Genomic DNA, 21,780 nt, shown 5'->3' on the forward strand with positions numbered 1-21,780 from the left:
GAGACTCCTGATATTTTGGGTGATCTCCTGGGCTCCTGAAAGAGTCAGGCAAGCTCCCTGTGCCCATCAAAAATGGTGGGGGTAAGAAAGAGTGACAACGCGATTCGCCTCTTCACGTTCGGACCACCATGGTGTGTGTCGCGCTATTACACTGCAGTGGGCGGAGCATGCTGACGCATAATGTGTCATTGTGTTACCGTGGGCGAAGCGTCTTGACGTGAATTGTGTCATTATGACCTCAGTTCTTCACCTGAGAAAAGTTGGACAGTTTGGAATTATGTACTAGTCTACGGGACTCCTTCTAGAGATTTTGGAGAATGTACACACCCCCCCCCCTCCCTCCCCCTTCCAACTCCCACCCTTTCAGCCCCCCTTGGCCTTGCTTGAGTTTCCCCATTTGTATTAGTTTTGTTTGAAATAAAGAGAAACCCCAACAAGATTATCGGTATAAGAATTTTTATTAAATTGCACCAAGTTAATGTACATTTCATGTCGGTTCTAATGAACAAAGACACATACATGGTAAAGAAAGAAAAACATTTTGTGAAAATATTCCCTTTAACAGCTGCCTACAGTGGAGGAAGCCATTTTGTGGGATTCACTAGGAACTAGTGACAACAAGGACTGGTCAGGCTTACCTTGGTGACTTCGCTAGTCTCCAGTAATTTGATTGGCTGCACTGTCATGAATATTAATTCAGCCCATTAAAAGAACTGTCTCCATTGTCTGTAGAGGATGGCTTCACTTAACAATAAAACTTGTTTAGTAAAATGAATGTATTCCCATACACAAGAAATGCTTCTTAAGTTACTGTTTGGTAAAGCCATGCAATTTGTCATGATAAGATAGCCACTAGGCGGCCCTTTTATATCAAAGTCTGTAGATATTACATCATATGAGTAATAAATATGGAAGCTTCATTAATACACTCAAAGGTGCTTTTTTTTCTGTGCACTGTGATGAATAACTTAACTTCTCACCATATGGCATTCTGAACATTTATAGAGCAACAAATGCTAAATATACCCTGCTCCTAAAATGGGCATAATTCTCCTGAATGCATTGTGCACCAGATAGGCAGTTTTATTATGTGTTGCTGTCTTGCATAATAACACGTTCCTCAAATCATTTTTGAAATGTAAAACTGAAGCTACAGGCAATGTGCAAAATAAAATGTGCAACAAAAAAAAAAATACTAGCAGATAAAAGGTTAACAAAAAAAAAGAAAAATCCAACTTGCCATGAATGGGTTAAATACTTGCGCTCTGTGAGTTTGTTTCCAATAGGAGCAGCATGTAAGATCTCATCCCACACACAGCTATTGGTCCCACATGACGGTGCCTTAGTGAATAGCTGTGAGTGTGTGTTCCTGCTCTTTGCAGACGCTCCCCCAGTGCAAGCAGAGTGCAGCTCTCACTCGTGTTAGTGTGCAGGAGAATGCGGGGCTGATTCCACCACCACCCACAGGGCACCACTCCAGGAGAGGGGGCAAAGGTGGGCTTGAAGGACGAGGCTGCTGTGGATATAAATGAAGGGAAGGTTTTGCACATGATGAGAGAGGATTGTCACAGACTCCCCAGCTAACCCTGCATCTCCCGTGGATCTAAGAGCAGAGCTCCGACAGGTAAGGGGGCATCTGGGGCAGATTTGGGACACCCTGTCTTGGTATGAACTTCCCTGGGTCTCTGGATGTTGGGTTTTACTGGAGGAGGACATGCTAAATGCAGACTCTCAGCTTTGCAAACTTCAATGCATGCTCCATACATTAACCCTTATACTCCCAGCCTGGCCTGTGGATTGTCAGCCATTGGGTTCTTTTCCTGGGTCTAGCAAGACAGGGACTGGTGGTGTTTCTGCATGGTGGGGTTCTGTATGAGTTTCAGGGCGGGTGAGGGGGGCTTAGCAGGCTAGTCTGGGCGTCCTCCCTATGAACAATCAAACTAGTGTGGTCTGTTTTTTTCTTTTTTTTTTTCTCTGTCTAATTACTTTTGTGTTGTATTTTGCCATCACAAGATTGGTGGTGTTCTAGTTTTTAGCTGTTCTGAAGTTTATACCTATACTGTTATCCCACTGGTAGGAAAATATTATTTCTTTTTAGTAAAAACATAGTCAAACATATGTATTCTTCAACCAAGACATGGGGAATTATTTTAATACAACATAATGGATATCTGATCTGAAGAGCTTACAGTTAACAGTAGGCTAGGTAATGTTTCAGAAAATGTTGCAATGTTTTGAATATAATGAGTGTTGCTAGAACACACATGTTATTTATAGCGTGGGTTTTGTGGGGTTAATGCCCCATGACCGTGGCTTCTGCATGTGTGTATGGTAGGCATATGAAGAGGTCAATGTGACTATGTGTGAATGGGATTTGTCATTGGTTTGCGGTTAGTTTCTCCCCAGTTCCATCTCTTGAGCAGAGTTGAAATTGCCACGGCTGCAAGTAATTTGATCAGCATCTGTAAACCATGCAGCCTCCTCCTGTGCTCTGTGCCCTGCAGCCTCACAAGAGCTGCCCAGCGGAGGTCCTGTGACAGTTCTGCAAAAAGTTAACTTCAGTTACATTTTTTTTTTATTTTATTTTTTTAAATTCAAAGTTGGCTAATGCTTTGTATAACATTGCATGTTATTACCTCTTTTTTATTTGTCAGGATAATATATTTATAGGCAGAGCCGTAACTTAGAATTCTAGCGCCCTGGGCGAGAAAGTCAAATGCCGCCCCCTTAGCCCTCAATTTTAACCAAATTAACCTAAAATATTCCTAAATTGCGCCCCCCCCCCCTTCAACGTTGCGCCCTGGGCGGTCGCACAGTCCTAGTTACGGCCCTGTTTATAGGTTTCATAAAACAAGCGTTTGTTATGATATGGGGGTACAAGATATAGCGAGGGCCCTGTTCACAAGAACTTGCACTCTTAAATAATGCCCCCCCAGCCCCTGGATATGGATTGGACTTTGTTTCTTTATTAAAATTGTCACCCTGTACATTTGTATAATCTAGGTCCATTCCTCGTGTTAAAGCTATTAAAGACCCCTGACTGATTCCTAATTGTATATTTTACAAGAGCAGCCAAAGCTGGATGTATTTGGTACATTTAGTACCAAAACATCTGGAGCTCTTAAAGAATAACTTTACCCCAAAGTGAGGTTTTTCTTTTTGGGTTGAGTTTCATAAACTATATATTATCGCAGGATATTACTTAACTGGGGACTTGTGTTCCACCCAATCCGGAGGGTCCCCCCGAGTGTCTGACCTAGGGGTAAATGTATCAATCTGCGGGTTCTTCAACACCCGCGTGTTCAGCCTCTTCCGCGATTAAATTTCAAGTGGCACTGCATTGTAAAGGGTTAACTTCCCTTTACAATGCAGTGCCGCTTGAAATTTAATCGCGGAAGAGGCTGAACACACGGGTGTTGAAGAACCCGCAGATTGATACGTTTACCCCCTAGTCTGGTAATGCTCCTATGGATCCTGCATTCTGCGTGTGCTTGATTGACAACATGCTTCCTGTAAGAAAAACAGAGGAGGGCATTGCTGGAATGTTGGGGTACCTGCCATGTCTGTTGGATTTTCATATATAACTAATAGAATTTCACCCCAAACGGAGTTTATCAATTTGGGTGGAAATTACACTTTAAAGGAGAATTCCTTGTTTAGTGGAATGGTCACTAAATCCTCCACAAGCCCCCTTCCTCCTCCCAATACCTGAATATAAAAACCAGTTGTTTAATTAACAGCAAATCTTAACACTAAAGTTGGAGTTGACCTTTAAGAGAACCCTATTGCTCCATATGTACGTAGAATGGTCCTGCAGTACAGATAAATGGATAACTGCTACAGCCTACCATTGTAACACTCAGACACAATTAAAGCCTTACAATTTACTCCTTGCATTAATCCATATAGCCACCCTTCATTATATTTTCCATGGTTAAACAGTAAGATTTGATACACGCCTAACTTATTACACGGAACACGAATCTCTTTGCACAGCTGTGATCCCTAGAGCATTTTTCCAGAATTGCAATATTCCCAAAAAATTCTGGCTTCCATCTGTTCTGGATAGCAGAGGCCACAAAGCGAGAGGGAAGGGGTGGGGGGGGGGGAGACACCCTTTAGTTGTCCTGTTCAGAAACTTTATTTCAACCTAGGGCTATGCTCTCAAATGGCTAATTCACATGCCATTTATTATCATGCATTCAAGACCCTTCCTCAAAACCTGGTGAACCCACTTTAACGCTCATGGTCCAAAATCCAGAAAAAAGAAGTACACACTCCCACTTTGACAAGCATGGACTTCTGTCCGCTTTGCCTGCAGCATCCAGAAGTGTTAATACTCTGTACAATATAATGAAATTGTATGGAAGAGCTAATTAAGTACATTGTAATTTTGAGATCACCCTTTGAAGGCTCTGTTTAAAGTGAGGCAAATATAAAAAGGATTTGTCTACGCTCTTAACAGGCGTCAACTTGTGGTCAAACCCTTATTGTTGTCATTCTTTTCTGTTTAAAACAAACAAGGGTTTCTGTGTAAATAAAAAGTTGCAGTTGTCTTTTGCTTTGTTATTCCTTTAAATGTTTATGGCTTCAGCATTGTAACTAGAGCAGGGAATTGGTCTCATCAACTCAAACCCCCCCCCCCCCCCCCTCCTTTATAAAAAAAATTTAAAATATCCCCCCAGGGTGGGAAATTCTCCAACTGGTTCAGGATGTGATTGCCCAGTTTTGCAAACCACAGATTTGATCATTAGTGGAGAACACTTCAGAACATAAAATGCATTTATCTGTAAATACCAAGTCATCTGTCACTAGGCTAATGTCAATGTGGATGGTGACAACTTGTGGAAACGGTCTATGTTTGAGTAATCTGTTCAGTCTCTTGCTGCGCTGACTTGTTTGAAATGGGTCCTGATGGTCTACTTTCTAAAAATAACAAGCCGGTGTCCCTTATATCCGCTGATGTCATTTGTCGGGGTTTAGGGCGGTGGCAACTAGTTAAAGTTTATTTGATTAGGGATAAAGCTAGATGGAAATGGAACAGTGAAGAGTTTGTTTAAATAAGATTTGTTATTCCTTTCTGTTTTTATCCTAACTTCCAATTGACAAGTTTGAAAATGTTACTTTTTTCTGCTGCCTTGTAGTTCAAAAGTAACACTTAAACATAACTCTGGCAACAAATCTGATACCAGTTCTGCAGAATGCAGCAACATTGTTGCAACAGAGTAAATAGAAGACAATAGTTCCCTTGTATACCCCCCCCCCCCTCCCCTCATACTATCATGAATAGGGGGGCAATGTGAGATCTCTGACTACCATGAGAGGGACCCCCCCCTCCCCCTCCCCCTCCCCCTCAATAACAAATAAACTTGCTTTATATACATGTCTGCCTAAATCTCCAGTACACAAGAAACGTACAAACTTTTAATTTGCGTATTCTCCCACCAGGAGGCAGCGATAAAGTTAACAGCTGCAAATCATTTTCCATTTGCCATCATCATCGCATAGAGAAGGGGAATGTTTAGACTTCCCTAAACTGCAACGAAGCCCAGTAATATGCAAACACTTATTTCAATAACAGATGGCTGCCACATTTAGTGTGGGTACTGGTCCTATTAAGCAGTATTGGGTTGGACTAGGTGCTATAAGAAGTTATAGGAATGGAGTATCCTTTCCTGGTGATGATCAGTACATAAAGGATCCAAATAGACCCACGTTTGGGGCTATCGCTGGTTTTGTGTATGTTATGCCTTATGGGCCCACTCCTTAAACACCAGTGTCCATCTCTGCATAGGAATCTATAGCAAACCCTTGTCCCAACCTAAAGTTCTTCTGTGCTAGACCCTCTCAATGTGATAGAGCCCAAAGAGCCTCAAAGCATGTTTATGTACAAGGTTTTATACACGGCACAAAACTCCTATTGACTGATAACATCCTTATAATATGCAGCATGTTATTCCATATTACACAAAACTGTCAATACTAAAGGGTTAATATATGTATATGTATAACCATTACTTCCCTACTCTTGAGGAATAACTGGAAGACTCCAGAACTTGGGAGAGGGGGGGGGGGGGGTGGAGTTGGAGTCCGTTTGGATCCCACCATGATTAGACGATATGCAATGAACACAAATTGCCTCCTCACGCCTCCCTGTACTTGTCCCAGAGATTTGGTCCACTAAGCGGGCAAGTATGATATAAACTCCTGTAAATTATAACTGTTGTAGGATAGCATGTTACACTCCTATATAATTAGAATTCTAAATGGCTCATGTATACTAACCTACATCTGTTATACAATATCCTCCTCTGGTGGCAGTGTTGTCTTACATAAATATGACATAGTCAATATTTGCACAGTTTAGACCAATATGGGGTCTGCTATATAGTGCCAAAAGTCTGACTACTCAATATCTGAGCACCATAAAACATTTATCCAATTGTAAAGCACCATGAAATTTGCTGGCGCTATATAAATAAGTATTGATGATCTTTGTATATATGGGATTATTATCCGCAAACAGCTGGTACATTTCTACAAGTTTCTATTGCATTATACGCTGCAGCGTGCTACTGATTTTAAAGCATGTGGTTTGTAATAGTAGAACGTTCAACGTTTTGCAAAGTATTTAGGGATAGGCCCTTGTCCCAAGGGCTGTCTGCTGGGTTATACTTCTCAATGAGCACCTTGACCTCGTGGTCACGCACAGGTTAAAAGGTAACTAGCTGTCACTCTCGCTTTAGATTGTCTCTTTTCAGACAGTTGTTGAAATGCAGAAGCCACAAGAGGATGTGGTGGGACTCTGGGTCTGTTTTGATAACTGCTAATGAATGTGTGATGTTGGTTGGGTTTATGGAGACATGTGATCTCTTCTATAATCGTGTTAACTGATTGGCTGGCAGGTCAGACCCTTTCCCTGATTAAATTACAGTAAATATCAACACCATTTACATTGGAGGTTTTTAGATGTTTATTTGAAACTGTTCCCAGCAGACGACAGTTGTGTGAGATGAACCAATAGCCGCAAACTGGAGGTATCCTTAAAGCACCAGGCAACTTTTGCCTCTGTAGTGCCACAAATTCCTAGTGGATTGATAGGATCCGTGGCGGTGTTCAGCTCAGGGAACCTCAATATAAAGAGCAGAATGCAGACAGACTTTCTCCGTCATACAAAGCTGAACAAAGAATCTGAAATTGTATGTATATCCGGTCTGTGAATTTTGAATTTTGGTTCTTTGTGTTCTCATTTTTCATGCAACAAATTCTATACAAAATTAGTTGAAACTTGTTTTTTTTGCTGGTCTCTCATAGTCCTGGGACCTGGGAGCACAACAGAGATCCACAAATTCCTACCATATGAGTTCTCTTAAATTTTAAACAGACCCGTGTCCTATGTCTGAATCTCTCTTCCTGGAACTCTGGTGCCACGGTCTGGTCGCTTCCCTGGGCTAGTGACTGATTTGTGATGGCCATTCTGAAAGTCCGTCTTGCACTGTGCGAGATGAGGGCCCAATCTGCTCGGGGACACTTTCAGAAATAAGATGACCTGGCTGTAAGGAAGGGATTTCTCTCAAATCATTTGAGGAGTCTTTTCCCTTAAGCTGACCATGCACATTAAAAAATCTGATCTCAAGACCCAACTTTGTTTTTTTAATTGAATTGTAAAAAAAAAAAAAGGAAAGAAAAAAAAATCTGACTGTCTTCTTGATCGATTCAGACATCTCCATCTGATCGTATGTGGTTTGAAGGTCTTTGACGAAGGTGTTTTAACATGCAATAAGTCGAACAGTGTTATAATATGTAAAGTAATGGCTCGCTCTTATATTTGTTTTAAACATACTTGCCAACTCTCCCTGAATGTCAGGGAGACTTCCTGAAATAGGGGTGATCTCCCTCACTCCCTGAAGAGTCTGGCATTCTCCCTGATGCTGAGCCAGTACAAGACGTGGTTGGCTTCGCCATCTGTGGCATGATGACACAGTTCAGAAATTGTGTCCTATGTCCATGTATTGATGCCTATCGAGGTGGCCATTTTCACGGAGACCAAGATTTAATCAAAGACTGACAGGTAAGACAACATGACTTCAGTAATGGAGACAGAAATGTAAAAGACACTTCAGTCTCTAGAGATTCATTAGCTGCTTTTCTTTAATGCATAGTTGCCTGCTCTCCCGGAATGTCCGGGGAAACTCCCGCGTTTCTGGGAGACCTGCTGGGAGAGCAGGGCGACCTCCTGGATCTCGCCCCTGTAATAGATGGGGAGGGGCTTAATGATGCAAATTTTGTTTCATCTTAGCCTTGCACCCTGCTGTAATTGGCCAAAATGGTGACAGTCATTTAGTGGGCAGGGCCAAAATTATGCGATTTGTCAAGCCCCGCCTCCACACGCCCACCTCCCCTGCAATCTCCCCGAAGCCAACGAGGAAAAGTTGGCAAGTATGGTTTTAAATTAATCCAATCTTTTGTTCTTAAATGTGAAAAGTGGTTTGTTCTACGGACAGCTATAAGTTTAATATTTTCACATCCTATTCAACTTTCTTGACTGGGATGTAGCAGAACCCCCTTGATAAATAAATTTATTGTAGTTCAATCAATTATTTTTCTGCTTTCCGTTGTATAGACTACGTACCGCAGTGGAATTTCTTGCTTTTATTTTTCCTGAATCTTTGTCTGCTATGTGGCGCTCTCGTATCCAGGAGTCGTTTTACTTATGTGCGGCCTAGAAACCCTTGTATGACGGATACAGTGAGCTTCTAAGTAAGGAGTATCTGTCTTAAGATGATATTTCACATCTTTATATGTCAGCTGGCGCACTTCCAGTAGGTGAGTAGCAGAGTCTACCGCTGCGATTACACCTCCCCCACACAGGGATAGCGCTATTTCCTTTGCATGCATCACACTGAGCAAAGTGAGTGGCCCTGACGATAATTGAGATCCTTGCAATATAATACACATTTATTGAGCAAAATTAATTGGTGTTCTACTAGGTTGACATCCCGCGGAGTCTCATCGCGCAAGGCAATGACCGTACTTTGCTCGTATTTAAATTATATTGCACTGCCGTTGTTGGGATAATGCATTGTCTACTGTAAGTTCAGTGTGATCCCTGAAATCTCCTATTATAACTGACCCTTGCTGAAGTTTATACATTGACCTCACTTACACTTATCACATACATGCTTACTCTCCCGAAATGTCCAGGAGGCTCCACCCCTGTCAAGCAATGGCGCAAATTGCATCAGGGGGCGGGGTTATGGTGACACTAAAGTGTTACCATACGCGCCCCCTCACACTTGTCACCTGGTCTCCCCTCCAGGAGCAACCAAAAGTGGAAGTGTGACCTATGTTCTAAAAAGTAGAATTCTCAGAAGTTTGTGTGTATATAATATATTGGTGTAAAACGGCTGTAAGTGTGTTTTTTCCTTTCAGCGCCTCTTACAGTGAGCCGTGCAGTAATGTATTGCAGTCTGTTCTCCCAGTGGCTTCCTGTGACTGCTCGTGTTGAATCTTGTCCTGTTCTCACAATCCCTGAGTGTCTCCAGGCTTCCCAGCCTTGGCTCAGAGTCCATTCTGCTGGTGGGAGAGTGTGGGATGGAATACTAAGTGCTGCTGCTATTTATTGGCCTGTTCAGCATGCACAATCTCGTTTTATGGTGCAAGGCGACTTGTGAAACTATTTCCAATGTTTACTAGGGGACAGGGGGGTGAAGGGTTAATACATCACACTTCCTGTGAGAAGGACATATGTTTAGTCCAGCTCAAGCCTCTTATTTAGTAAGATTGTAAGCAGTGTGTTTTTCCTTTTCCTTCAGTAAATTTGCAGGACCTGAAAATGTGTTTATTTTTTTTGGTCTTGTTTTGTTTTTCCCTTTATGATTATTGGCGCCAGCATTTCTTACCCCCATAGCTCTCTGTTCAGTGGCTTTATAAGGGCAGCTTTGACACACATTATAAAAGGGAATCCTGATCAGTGTAGAGCAGTGATCGGGCACCAGATACACTTCAAAGGCTTCGTGGGTGGCCTTTAAACCTTCAAATGGGCTGCACATTACTCTTCTCAGTGATGAGATAAAACACATTTAATAAGATAAAGAGAAAAATCTAATCAGTGCTACAGTCTATAACAAATAAATAAATCTGACAGCAGGAAGGAGCTGTTTACACTGCACACACTAATCCTGGACTCTTCACAGGTTGTGGCCTCAGTCCATTAAGTAATCGTTGTGAGAGTCTCTGTGCTCAGTAATAGATGGCAGAGGTTCTGTGCCACAGCCTGGTAAACCCCTGCATACTGCTTATATCTCTGTCTCTGTACATTGCTGCCAACCCTCCCTCAGTGCTGTTGTGTGTCCTAAATATACAAGACTGTGTTGTGCGTCCACTCCCTTTCTGTGAGTTAGAGGTGGGCAGCAGGCAGCTGGTGTGGAACTACAACTCCCAGCATAGCTAGGCACTGCCTACCTTGAGAGGGAACCCGCTCCCAGTCTGCACAGGCTGAGGTTGTCGAGCCAGTAGAAGTTGGTGTGTATATTACCAGTTTGTTGTTGAGAGTCTTTCATATTCTTTCACCTTTGTGTGTGTGTGTTTGTGTTTTACATTTTTATTTTATTGGGGGTGTATACCTTTCTGTCCTCTACACCAGGCCTGGCCAACCTCTGGCTCTCCATATTGTTGGGGGAAACTACAAGCCCCAGCATGCTTTGCCGGTAGATAGTCAGCCAATAGCTTGAAGAGCATGCTGGGACGTGTAGTTTCCCAACACCTGGAGAGCCACAGGTTGGCCAGACATGCCCTACACTATTGCTTTAGTCCCCTGCTCAGTTCGGCAGGATTGTTCAGCCAACCTCGATAATCTGTGAGATCGAGGGATCGGACTCGAGGCAATAAGTGATAACCAGAACTTGACTGTAAGAGTGCTGCATTTATCCAACAAGGATCTAGCTGACATTCCAATCCCTGGGTCAGATCCCTCCATCCTTCAGAAGTCCTAGATCATTACAGAGGCCGGCTAGCAGGGGGCGCCTGTTGTCGGATGTACCTGTGACAGGTCTCAGCGGAGGGGTGTCCACTGACTCATTAAAGTGGGAATTTTAAAACCTTCCTCCTAGAAAGCTGGAAATTCTTTTTATTTCCATGTGCTGGTTTCCAGAGCCTAAGGGGTATATTTACTAAACTGTGGGTTTGAAAAAGTGTAGATGTTGCCTATAGCAACCAGATTCTAGCTGTCATTATGTAGTGCATTCTACAAATTGACAGTTAGAATCTGATTGGTTGCTATGGGCAACATCTACACTCTATCAAACCCGCAGTTCAGTAAATATACCCCCTAATATGTCTATGGCTGCGTTGTCTTATTGTTTGGAAATGGATGACTCTGGCAGTGACAGAGGAGGAGATAATTGGTATTCTGATCATGGCAGCAGACACCCCCCCCCCCTTCATGGGATCACACAGGGGGCTTTTGTTCTCTCCATACAACAGACCAAAGGGACTTTTTACCACTTTAAGAAGTTTATGTCACTTTGTCTTTGTTCCCGGACTGTAAAACAACAGTGACCTGATTGTTATCTGCGCTGTTTGGACTGTGCTACACAGCAGCTAATGTATTACTGCCGCCCGAACTTTAACCAGCCGTGCCTTGTCATGTTCTCGCCTTAAACATCCTCACCCTCGCCTTGGAAACAATGTAAATAAAACACATGACGTCTAGTAAATAAAAATGACTTATTGACTAGATTCATGTTTGTGTTCTTTACATACACGCTGTAACGTCATTTTGAATGCGATTACCCTGTTTGTGTGTATTGTGTTGGACACCCCCCCCCCCCTCTTTTTTGGCCCCAAGAGCTGCATATATCAGAGGTGGTCAGCAGGCTAGATTTAGGATGTATGGAGTCTGTTTCATATAGAGGCACATGTTTAACTCCATAGTTTTCCTGTATCAGTGTGACGGCAGCCTCGCATCACAACATTGTGCTGTTGGGGACCCTGCTCCTTCCGCTATATAACTCTCAGTCTGTGGGTTCCTGCCTCCATTCCTCTCCTCACATCATGTCACTGCCCCTGTCACATGCAGCCCTGTCCTCACTAACACATCACTCATCTCCTGATATACTCTGTGCTGCTGGGGACCCTGCTCCTTCCACTATATAACTCTCAGTCTGTGGGTTCCTGCATCCATTCCCCTCCTCACATCATGTCACTGCCCCTGTCACATGCAGCCCTGTCCTCACTAACACATCACTCATCTCCTGATATACTCTGTGCTGCTGGGGGACCCTGCTCCTTCCACTGTTGTCACTGACACAATCGCACAAGTGTTGCCTCCCAAAACAGGAGTTCACTAATCCACTGATGTTATCTGCGCTGCGGTGACCATTCGGCTGATCTGTTTGGCTAGTAAACAGAATACCCATGTTCAAGTAAGAGATGCAGATTGAATGAATAAAACCCTCCTTCATTTCTATGGTGTAGGACTCTCCATAGTATTCTGAAATCTTAACACTGCTGAAAGCTTCAACTTGCTGCATGTTCTCTTTAATGCACACACATAACCAGTGTAGTGGTCTGAGCCACAGAAGACTTGTGGAGACCCCAGGGGCAAGTAGCTCGTCAGCGCCCCCTGGTTCTGTAGTATGTGGAACTGGGCATAACAATGGGAAGCTTTTATTTGACTGCCGGTAGCGAGTACATGCCTGAACTTTTAATTTGCTTCACTCCATACAAAAGAAGTTACCCTAATGTATGCACAGTTATTTTGTTTGCTTTTATATTTTAAACAGAACTGTGTGAACAGAACCGTTTCGTAGCACATGTGACACCTACTGGCTGTAAGGCTGTATTACACTGCATAGAAAAACTAAGTTCATTTCAAGGAGCACTAAATAAATGAATAAAGCTTCCCTTGTATTTAAAAAAACAAACAAAAAAACACAAACTTTCTGGAGCTTATCAGAACTGATTTGGTTGATGGTTATGTCTGTTTTTTGGGGGGATCGGGTTGTTTTATATATTTTTGCTACAGTATTTGTCTTTGAGCTGGATTTTGCATGGAGCCAGTGGTTTAAGCTCTGTCTGCAGAACTAGTGTTTTGGTATTCTGGGAAATAAACCTGTTCTGATCACTGTGATAATAGAAGCTGTTTATAAAGTGCCTGTTACCTGAGCTGGAGCATTGGTGATGTGCAGGTACATTGTGCCCCCCTCCTAAACTCTCAGCCTGGTCTCTGCTGCTGTAGGCCCTACAGAAGAACGTTTGTTCTTCTGTAGGGTCTGTCGGCTGCAAAAAAGGGTCTGCCGGTCTGTCGGCTGCAAAACTTCCTTTGTGTTAAGTTGTGTTTAGTGCACGGACGACGACACCTCCCGCACCAGGACTAGTCTGTACAGCTCCTCATCTGCATGCTGCACCGTGTGTGACCCCCGCTTCACGTGTATAATATCACACAGCTGTGCTGCCCTCGGCTCATGGCCAAATTCCTTCTGTTTTACATCTTGTGATACTAGGTGAGGAAGCAAAAAATCGATTGATTAAAACATATATAATTTTTTTTTTAAGTGATTTTTCCACTTTTTTGATGTCTTCAAACTAAATGTGTTCCTACAGCAGCTCTTCCTAAATAAATCTATAACTTACTGTCTATAAATTACCTTTACTCCCCAGCTTCCTTCTGTGTTTTCATCATCGGTTATTTATATAGCGCAACTAATTCCACGGAGCCAATGTACAAACAGTGTGTGTAAATATATATATATATATATATAGATAGATAGATGAATATTTAGATAGATGAATACAGTCAACGTATGTTTCTATTGAGACTAGACCTTAAGATCCATGTGATCTAGCTTAGCAGATCTAGACCTTCCTTCAGCCAATCGGAATACTCCCAAAGCCACCAGCATTCCAAATTGTAACGAAATAAGAAGTGTCTATAAAAATGGAAGTCAGATCTTCTAATCTGTGTGAACCTTTGATTCCATGCGTTCGAGTACTGCATATTCTCAGTTTCCTAGTGGCTGCTATAGACAGAGTGCACAATGTGTTATCAGGTATCCAGAGAGGAATCCTATTGAGACAAACGCTTCTTGCTAATTAAATAGACTTCCTGATTTGTCCAAGTCTTCCTCCGCTAAGCTGGTTCCCGTAGGATCACCCAAACATGTGAACGGCTGTCTCACATGCCTAATGGGCATCCCACCCGAGACCACAGGTGTCATTCTCGTCAGTCATGGCTGCTATTAAACTGGCAACATATGATCAACGAGCCAATAAAAAGTGCACAAAATTAACTGTTCACACTTCCTCTTAAAATGATCACATTAGAATGTACCAGCAAACACAACAACCTGTCTAAACAGCATACATGCAATAACACCAGAGCATTTGGTTAGCTAGTGCTGCTGGCTGTGCACTAATTGGCCGCACATGTTCTCCCAGAAGGCTTTGCTGCAGTAACATGACATTGTTTTCTTTACAACTTGGACAGAAAAAGTTGTAGCTGTCTTTTATGTCTTTAAGAGGGAAAATAACAAAAAATGTTTTTAATACACAGTTTTTTTTGTAAGTGACCTGCAATTGTATTTGGTTATCTACCAAATAATTGAAATTTGAATGCTGATTTTTCTCCTTTTACCAGAGGTGTCAGACAAATGGGTGATGAATTCCTTTGTTGTCTCTTGTGGCACAAGTTTAGGCTGCGGAAAAAAGAGAATAAATAGGTTTATTGATTCGGCAAGTTACCATTTTATCAAATGTCTTCCTACGTGACAGGCCATATGTTTTCAGTAAACACGATGGAGGCACAAAGGAAATGCTTTTAGATAGCCTACAGTGTTGTTAACCATTACTCTGCCTTTACAGAATAATTCCAACCAAAAACAAGAATGTTGTTGCTTTTTTTGGGGGGGTTTGTGGTGGGATTTCTTGCAATAAGTTAAACATGGAAATTTCCGTTACCTGCATTTCCACAAAAAACGACAGGTTCTGCTCTATTCTACCGGTCCTGAGCAGACCGCCCTTTCTCCTGCGCAGGCGCATTATCTTCAAACCGATAACAGAGTTGTCAAAGCCACTCCTTGGTGAGCTTCTCACTCTGCTGAAAGGGGATGGGCTTTGACAACCCCACTAGTAGTCTGAGAAATCCCACCAGAGCAGAAGGGAAGATTTCCTGGTCTGGAGCATTAGAGGCAGATAAGCCTTAACTTGTATAACCTAGTTTTGGGTACAATTATGCTTTAATACATGTTAATAATGTCCATATTTCTGTTCAAGATAGAACTAGACACTTGCTAAAGTCAAACAGAATATCTAATGTTGATGACAAAACCAATCCTAGGGTGGAATTCAATTGATGGTGATGTGGCATGCGGACATCTCGCTGCGAACGTCACCCGCAATTGCGGTAGGAATCCAGCCATGAGGAGTCTTGGTGGATATTCCGTGAATACCACACTTGGCATCTTCCCCCCAAAAAAGAATCTCTGATGTGGAGGTAACTAGAAGGTGCTGATTTCCAAGTGTTGTAAACCTACTGGCTAGGCATGCTGGGTTTTATCGTTCTACCATAGCCGAAAGACTGCAGATAGTCTCAGCCTGCTGTAACTACTGGTTTCGTTTCCTTTCTACTGTTTTTAAAAGGTTTTCTAGGGATGACACATCCTCAAGGACTGTCCACCAATATCCAACTTTTATTTTTGGTTCCCTACCTGAAAAATGTTGAGATTCAACATTCACTTAGATTTTATATTCCAATTCCCCAGTTTTATTTCTGCACTCCAGGTGTATTGAGGTTTTATGTGTGTGTGACCTCTGCAAATGTGCACATTTGATCCAGAAAAGTTCTAAACATTCTTCAAATTGTCTGAACATTCTTTGGGTTGTCTTTCGAGGATATCGCCAGGGGTAATCTCGCAGGATGATCTACAATTGGTAGATGTGGAATCCTGTCTAGACCAGTTTTGACATCCATTAGCACCTCAGTCTCCAGCGACCTGTCAGGAAATCGAGCCTTTATCTAAACACCGCGCACTTTAATTTAAGGTCAGAACTAGATTCCCCAGAGGCGTATTAAAGCTTGCTCATCTGAGCAGAAAGTTATCTATGATTTAAGAAACTTGTTGATGATTTGACACCCATGAGATGGTTTATTGTGGTTCTAGAAAAGCCGCCTATAGGCCACACTACTGTAGACTGATTTAACACGTTAGACGAACCTTTAACCGTGTCTGAATTTTTGGGATGCCATACTTTGTTTGGAATATTTCTCGTGGCTTGTTTACGTGTGTCTGTGTTTTTGGTGACCGTTTATTATAATCTTCAATAATAATAGTAAATTTTATTTGTAAGCTGCCACAATGGTTCCACCGTGGCAGTCATAGGGGTTTAGAACATATGACAAATACAAAAGTGATAAAATTATATGGATACAAATTTGTAACCCACAAGATTACATAATTATGTAAAGAAAACGTTAGGAGAGAGGACTGTTCTCATGACTGCTTACAGTCTAGAGCAGTGGATCCCAAATTTTTTTCAGTTCAAGGCACCCCTAGGATCTTCATAATTTTTTCAAGTCAACCCTAAGCCAAAATAATTACCAAGTAGTCCCCCGCCTTGCTTACCACTGGCCCTGGCCAAGGCACCCCTGTGAGATCGCTGAGGCACCCCAAGGGAGCCTAGGTGCACAGTTTGGGAACCACTGGTCTAGAGGGTCTTTGTTGATGACGAGTATTAGTTACTTAGCAGTTATTTATACAACGTCTACATATTGCGCAGTGCACTGCAGAGAATATCTAATATATAAAAGCCTAGCGGCGTGTGTTAGTGTGTGTGGAAAAAAACTACCGGGTGACAGAGTGCTCAAGCTGCAGCGCCACCTGCTGGGCGGAGTTATATACTACACTGACCTACTAAATTCTTAGCATTATCTAATATACAAAAGCCTAGCGGCGTGTGTATGTGGCGATGAAGATGACAAGAACCTTTTTAACACCTTAAGTAGCTTGATTTGACTAGAATGCATGAGTATCATGCACGGGTTAACTTGTATTTAATCATTGACATCGGTCCCTGGTGCATTAGAGCTTACGTTCTATATTCTCTACCATGTGAGCACACGCGTACACTAGGGTTAATTTTGACAAAAGCCAATTAACCTACCAGTATGACTTTGAAGTGTGGGAGGAAATCGGGGCACCCGGAGGAAACCCACACAAACACGAGGAGACCGTACACTTAAACACATCAGAGGCAAATGAAGAGATTGTAGGGATTGATATCTATAAAGTGTGTGTGTCTTGGCTAAAGCTGTGTGTTCCTGGCTCATTGTTACGTCATATCTACACCATCAAGACTTGACATGCAAATACTGATAAAAATGCTTTTCCAAACAAGCTTTATTTAACAGTATACTTTTGTTAATGAACACAATAAGCCGTTGAGCGATCTAGTACAAGGAAAGGACGTGTCTGCTTGCCATGCCACACTTTATTTTATCATCATTATTGTTATGGTACCACAGTGCTCCGCAGCGGTGGACAGTGGGGAAAACAAGACCTGCATAAAATAGGGACATACAAGGTGGACAAAATAAATACAGACATGAAAATAAATGATGGGGAAGGCACCTGCTCATGAAAGGGCTGACAACAGAGATGAGCGAGTGTGGCCAAGAGATTGAGAATTGGGACAGTAGTGGGGTGTACCATATTCATATAGGTGGGAGAAAGGTGAACTCTAAAACAGATGGGCTTTCAGTGAGCCTTTAAATATTTGAAGGCTTTTGGAGTCTTATCGGTGTAGTAGAGAATTCTATAAGTCTGAAGCAGCACGTGAGAAGTCTTGTAGGTGGGAGTTAGAGGTGGCTATCGGATACACAGGTCAGAGGTAGATCTAAGAGTGCATGAGGGAGAGTATTTTGAGATGAGGTTTGAAATGTAAGAAGGGGTGGTGTAGTAGGTGAAGGTAAGTGGTTTGCATTGCATTCTGAAGGCCAATGCAGGTATTTAAGAGTGATGGGATGGTGGAAAGAACAGTTTTTCAGCAGCATTTGAACATCTGAAAGTGAAGGTAGATGAGTGAGGAGTTTGCAGTAGATGATGGGAGAATCGATTAAAAATTTTTGGATGTACACAAGTCACTCAAATACTTTGGAGGCAAAAAATTAGAGAGAAATAGGACATTGGTTGGGGAGAGAAGCTGGGTCAAGAGAAAGTTTCTTTAGGGTTAGAGAGATGAGTGCGTGTTTCAAGGAGGGTGGAAATGTGCCAGGAGAGAGACCGAATGAAGAAGTGAGCTAGAGGCAAGCATGCAGCAGGGGAGAAGGAGGGAAGAAGTTGGGAGGAAATGGGGGTAACTTCATCCTCAGTTACACTTAAGATCTTCCCTTGCTGAGTGAAGCCTGCATACCCCAGTATCTGACGGCTTCTTAAGTTATCGCTTGACAAATGGAAGAAGCTGTTCATGTAGTGTGTTATAATGGATGATGCACCTCTAGTGCGATTAGGGTATCGTAAATCGACAATGAGTTCTGCAATCTAAAGCGCAAGGCTTCATTGTCCCAACTCTCTGGGTGCTCTTAAATGTGACTGTTTTGCATTAGAGGGGGTATTATCCCATATTGGAGCACATGGTTTTTATTTTTCCATTTAACGTCAGGGCCACAAAGTGAAGGGCACCCAAAATGTAGAAGACTTATTTTATTCTTGTCAAGTGTTTATGTAAGATTACTTATCACATCATGAGCTACTATTTCTGATGCTCTATATGTAAACTAGTGATCTACCTCACTGCAAGTTATTGTACTCTTATCAGCTATGTGAGGCCAGAAAGGCTCACCTGCATTGTCCTTTAATGTATTTAGCATACACCTTTGCATTCAAAAAGGGTTGTAGCCACGCAACACTGGGGACATACCACATGCGTCCACAGGGGTAGTGCCTAGTGCTTCAGAAAGGCTCTCTGCCCCTAACTTCTCCCCTATGAAGACCTTTTACTTGCCACATGCACTATAGTGACCAAGGACATACTTGCCAGATTTCGGTCACTCGGGACAAGGGTGCTGACCAGCAGGACTGTCCTGCCCAGATTGGGATAGTTGGGAGGTATAGAATTAGGCTGGAAAGTCTAATGGGCAATGGCCTCCCCAATTATCCAGTCGGCATTCATTTTAAGATGCTCTCAACTTTTAAAATGGTTTTGTATATGCTACTAGTAACTTTTTTTTGTGTAAAGCTACTTGTAGTTTAGGTATAGTGATCCTTTTTTAAAACAACGTTGGCCTACTGCAGCTATAAAAATAACATGATTATCTAGGAGGGTAAAGTGGCTTTGTGAAATGCGTTGTAAGCATTTCTGTGTCCTGTTTGTGTGTTGCATAAAAGTAGAACAAGTCTTTTCACCATAAATGCGCACCATGCCATCTCTTTGTAAGCTAGCGGTATTCCAATATAACATAAATGTGTACAGTTGCTCCAGTGTAGAATTTTCAGCAGTTTGTTACAGTCCATTTTGTTTTGTACAGTAGCAAAAAAATTTACTACCGTTCATCTTAAGGATGATCAACAAATTGCCAAATGCGTTGACCGTACGTTGTTGACACAACATGATGCTCAGTGTTTTTGGTGTGTATGTGTGTGTGTGTGTGTGTGTGTGTGTGTGTGTGTGTGTATATATGTATTTAGTGCTACACACTTATTGAAAGCCAGAATTGTAAACTGCAATCTGTTCAAAGTGAAATATTTTCATAGTGATACGAGAGACTGCTTGGAGTCTTCGTGTTTCCCAGAAATTAGCATGGAATTATTGTTTTTACTTTTGCTGGATAGTCTTAACCAAAGATGAAATATTGGGCTTAAATTGGTAATTTTAAATGTCATAATAGTATAAACTAGAAGAAAATGTGAGCGTTACATTTTTTTTTAACTGGGTTTTTCTGTTTTTGTTTTTCCTTAGGTGTAACCATGGAACCCTTTCCTTGGTACGGCGTTCTACTTCTCACCAGCATTGTTGCTGCTAGCAAGCCTTGCTTCCCGGGATGTTCCTGCGAAGTCGAATCTTTTGGATTGTTTGACAGCTTCAGTTTGACCAAAGTGGACTGCAGTGGGGTGGGTTCCCACATCGTTCCTGTTTCTCTTCCACTGGATACCTCTTACCTGGACCTATCTTCAAACAAGTTGGAAAATGTCAACGAGTCTGTGTTGTCCGGGCCTGGTTATACCACACTCATCAACCTTGACTTAAGTTATAACCAGATTGTGAAAATCTCTTCTACCACGTTCTCCAAACTTCGATACTTGGAGTCTTTAGATCTGAGCCACAACCGGCTGGAAGCTCTCCCAGATCATAGCTTCTTTTACTCGCCTCTGGTAGACCTTGACCTGAGTTTTAACAACTTACTGGACATTAAGGTCAGTGCATTTGCCTCCAAAAGTAATGGAAAAGCCATAAACATTGACCTTTCAAATAATTTGATCGGCTCTATATCAAGAGGTTCTGATGGTCCTCTTCCTAACATTCGGAGTTTGAATCTGTCGGGAAATAAAATACGCTCCGTCCAAAATCTTCATGGGATTCCATTACGTTACCTTAACTTGGATAAAAACCCAATTTCTAAAATTGAGGAGCATAACTTTCTGGGACTTACAGGCTTAACACATCTATCTCTTACGAACATGGAGGATTTAAGAGAGATTGCTCCACGCAGTTTTAAAGAGTTATCGTCTCTCCAAGTTCTTGATTTTTCGAACAACCCCAACCTAAAAATGCTTAGTAAAGATGTATTCTTTGGATTAAACTCCTTACAAGAGGTCAACCTGTTAAATTCAGGTGTGGCATCGTTGCCCAAGGATACGCTCCAGTATCTACCAGCTATGAAAAGCATTACCTGGGGAAAGGACATTCATTGTATCAAGACTATGAAGGAAAGCCAGTTTCATCTAAAAGACGGACTGGTCCGAAGGGAGGTCTTGGTTTGTCGCAATAATCTAGGCGCTGTATCAGCGGAAGATGTGTTGTAGTTGCCAGTCTCATGGACAAAATGCTGCCTTGGGAGTTTACGTGCCTTTTTGGTTTTTTTTGTTTTTTGAAACAAAAAAACAATTTGTCAATAATTTATTTATAAAAAATTTTATGAGCAATTTTACTTAAGACTTTTCTCTCTGTAACGGATACGGATTTTTGTACAGATTTGCGAAGTAACAAATTTCATACCAATCTGCTTTTGGACCAATGTCCATTTCTGATCGATAAGTAAATACTTTTTTCATATGTTTAATTTTTATTTGCTATGCCTAAATAAAAGGAAGTTTTTTTAAAAAAAAAAAAAAAAGTTTAGTCTATTGGTGTATTTGCTCATAAGTGTAATTGTATACAAATATTTTTCACATTAGCTTGTGGAAAAAATTTGATTCATCAAGTTGTTGTTTTATATCTGAAGGGAAAGTTGTAGCCCACCTTTTTAAAATGGAGAATTTCTTTTAAGAGTATTGGTTGAAAGCAGGTGAGTCGCTTACAGTTATATGCCAACACCTTTGTACCGGAAGCCCGCCCCACCAAAGTTCTCCCAACGTTCTTGATCAAAATCCGACCACCTGTGTTTAAAGCTGCATCTCCTGAAGCAAAGGAAAGAGCAGGGTTCAGGTTGCAGTGTTCCTCTACATTTTTGTGTGTGTAATTTTATATAATGGTATGCTGCTCGGTAATTCCAAGTCTCAAACAGTTGGGGGGGGGAAACATCCCAAACACTAACAATAATATAATATATGTATTTCTAGTGAAAGT

At 41.9% G+C, this 21,780-nt stretch overlaps 1 protein-coding gene across 1 annotated transcript; it reads left to right on the forward strand.

Moving 5' to 3' along the window:
• Positions 1-1,325: 1,325 nt before the first annotated feature.
• On the forward strand, positions 1,326-21,317 carry TSKU (tsukushi, small leucine rich proteoglycan). Its single transcript, XM_075198589.1, has 2 exons — positions 1,326-1,624; positions 19,954-21,317. The coding sequence occupies exon 2, from the start codon at positions 19,962-19,964 to the stop codon at positions 21,015-21,017; it is 1,056 nt and encodes a 351-aa protein (XP_075054690.1). The 5' UTR covers positions 1,326-1,624; positions 19,954-19,961; the 3' UTR covers positions 21,018-21,317.
• Positions 21,318-21,780: the final 463 nt, after the last annotated feature.

This window comes from Mixophyes fleayi, chromosome 2 (genome assembly GCF_038048845.1).
Source record: "Mixophyes fleayi isolate aMixFle1 chromosome 2, aMixFle1.hap1, whole genome shotgun sequence".
Lineage (NCBI taxonomy): Eukaryota > Metazoa > Chordata > Amphibia > Anura > Limnodynastidae > Mixophyes > Mixophyes fleayi.

Coding starts and splice junctions, on each gene's coding strand:
- TSKU (XM_075198589.1), top strand. CDS start 19,962: ATGGAACCCTTTCCTTGGTACGGCGTTCTACTTCTCACCAGCATTGTT.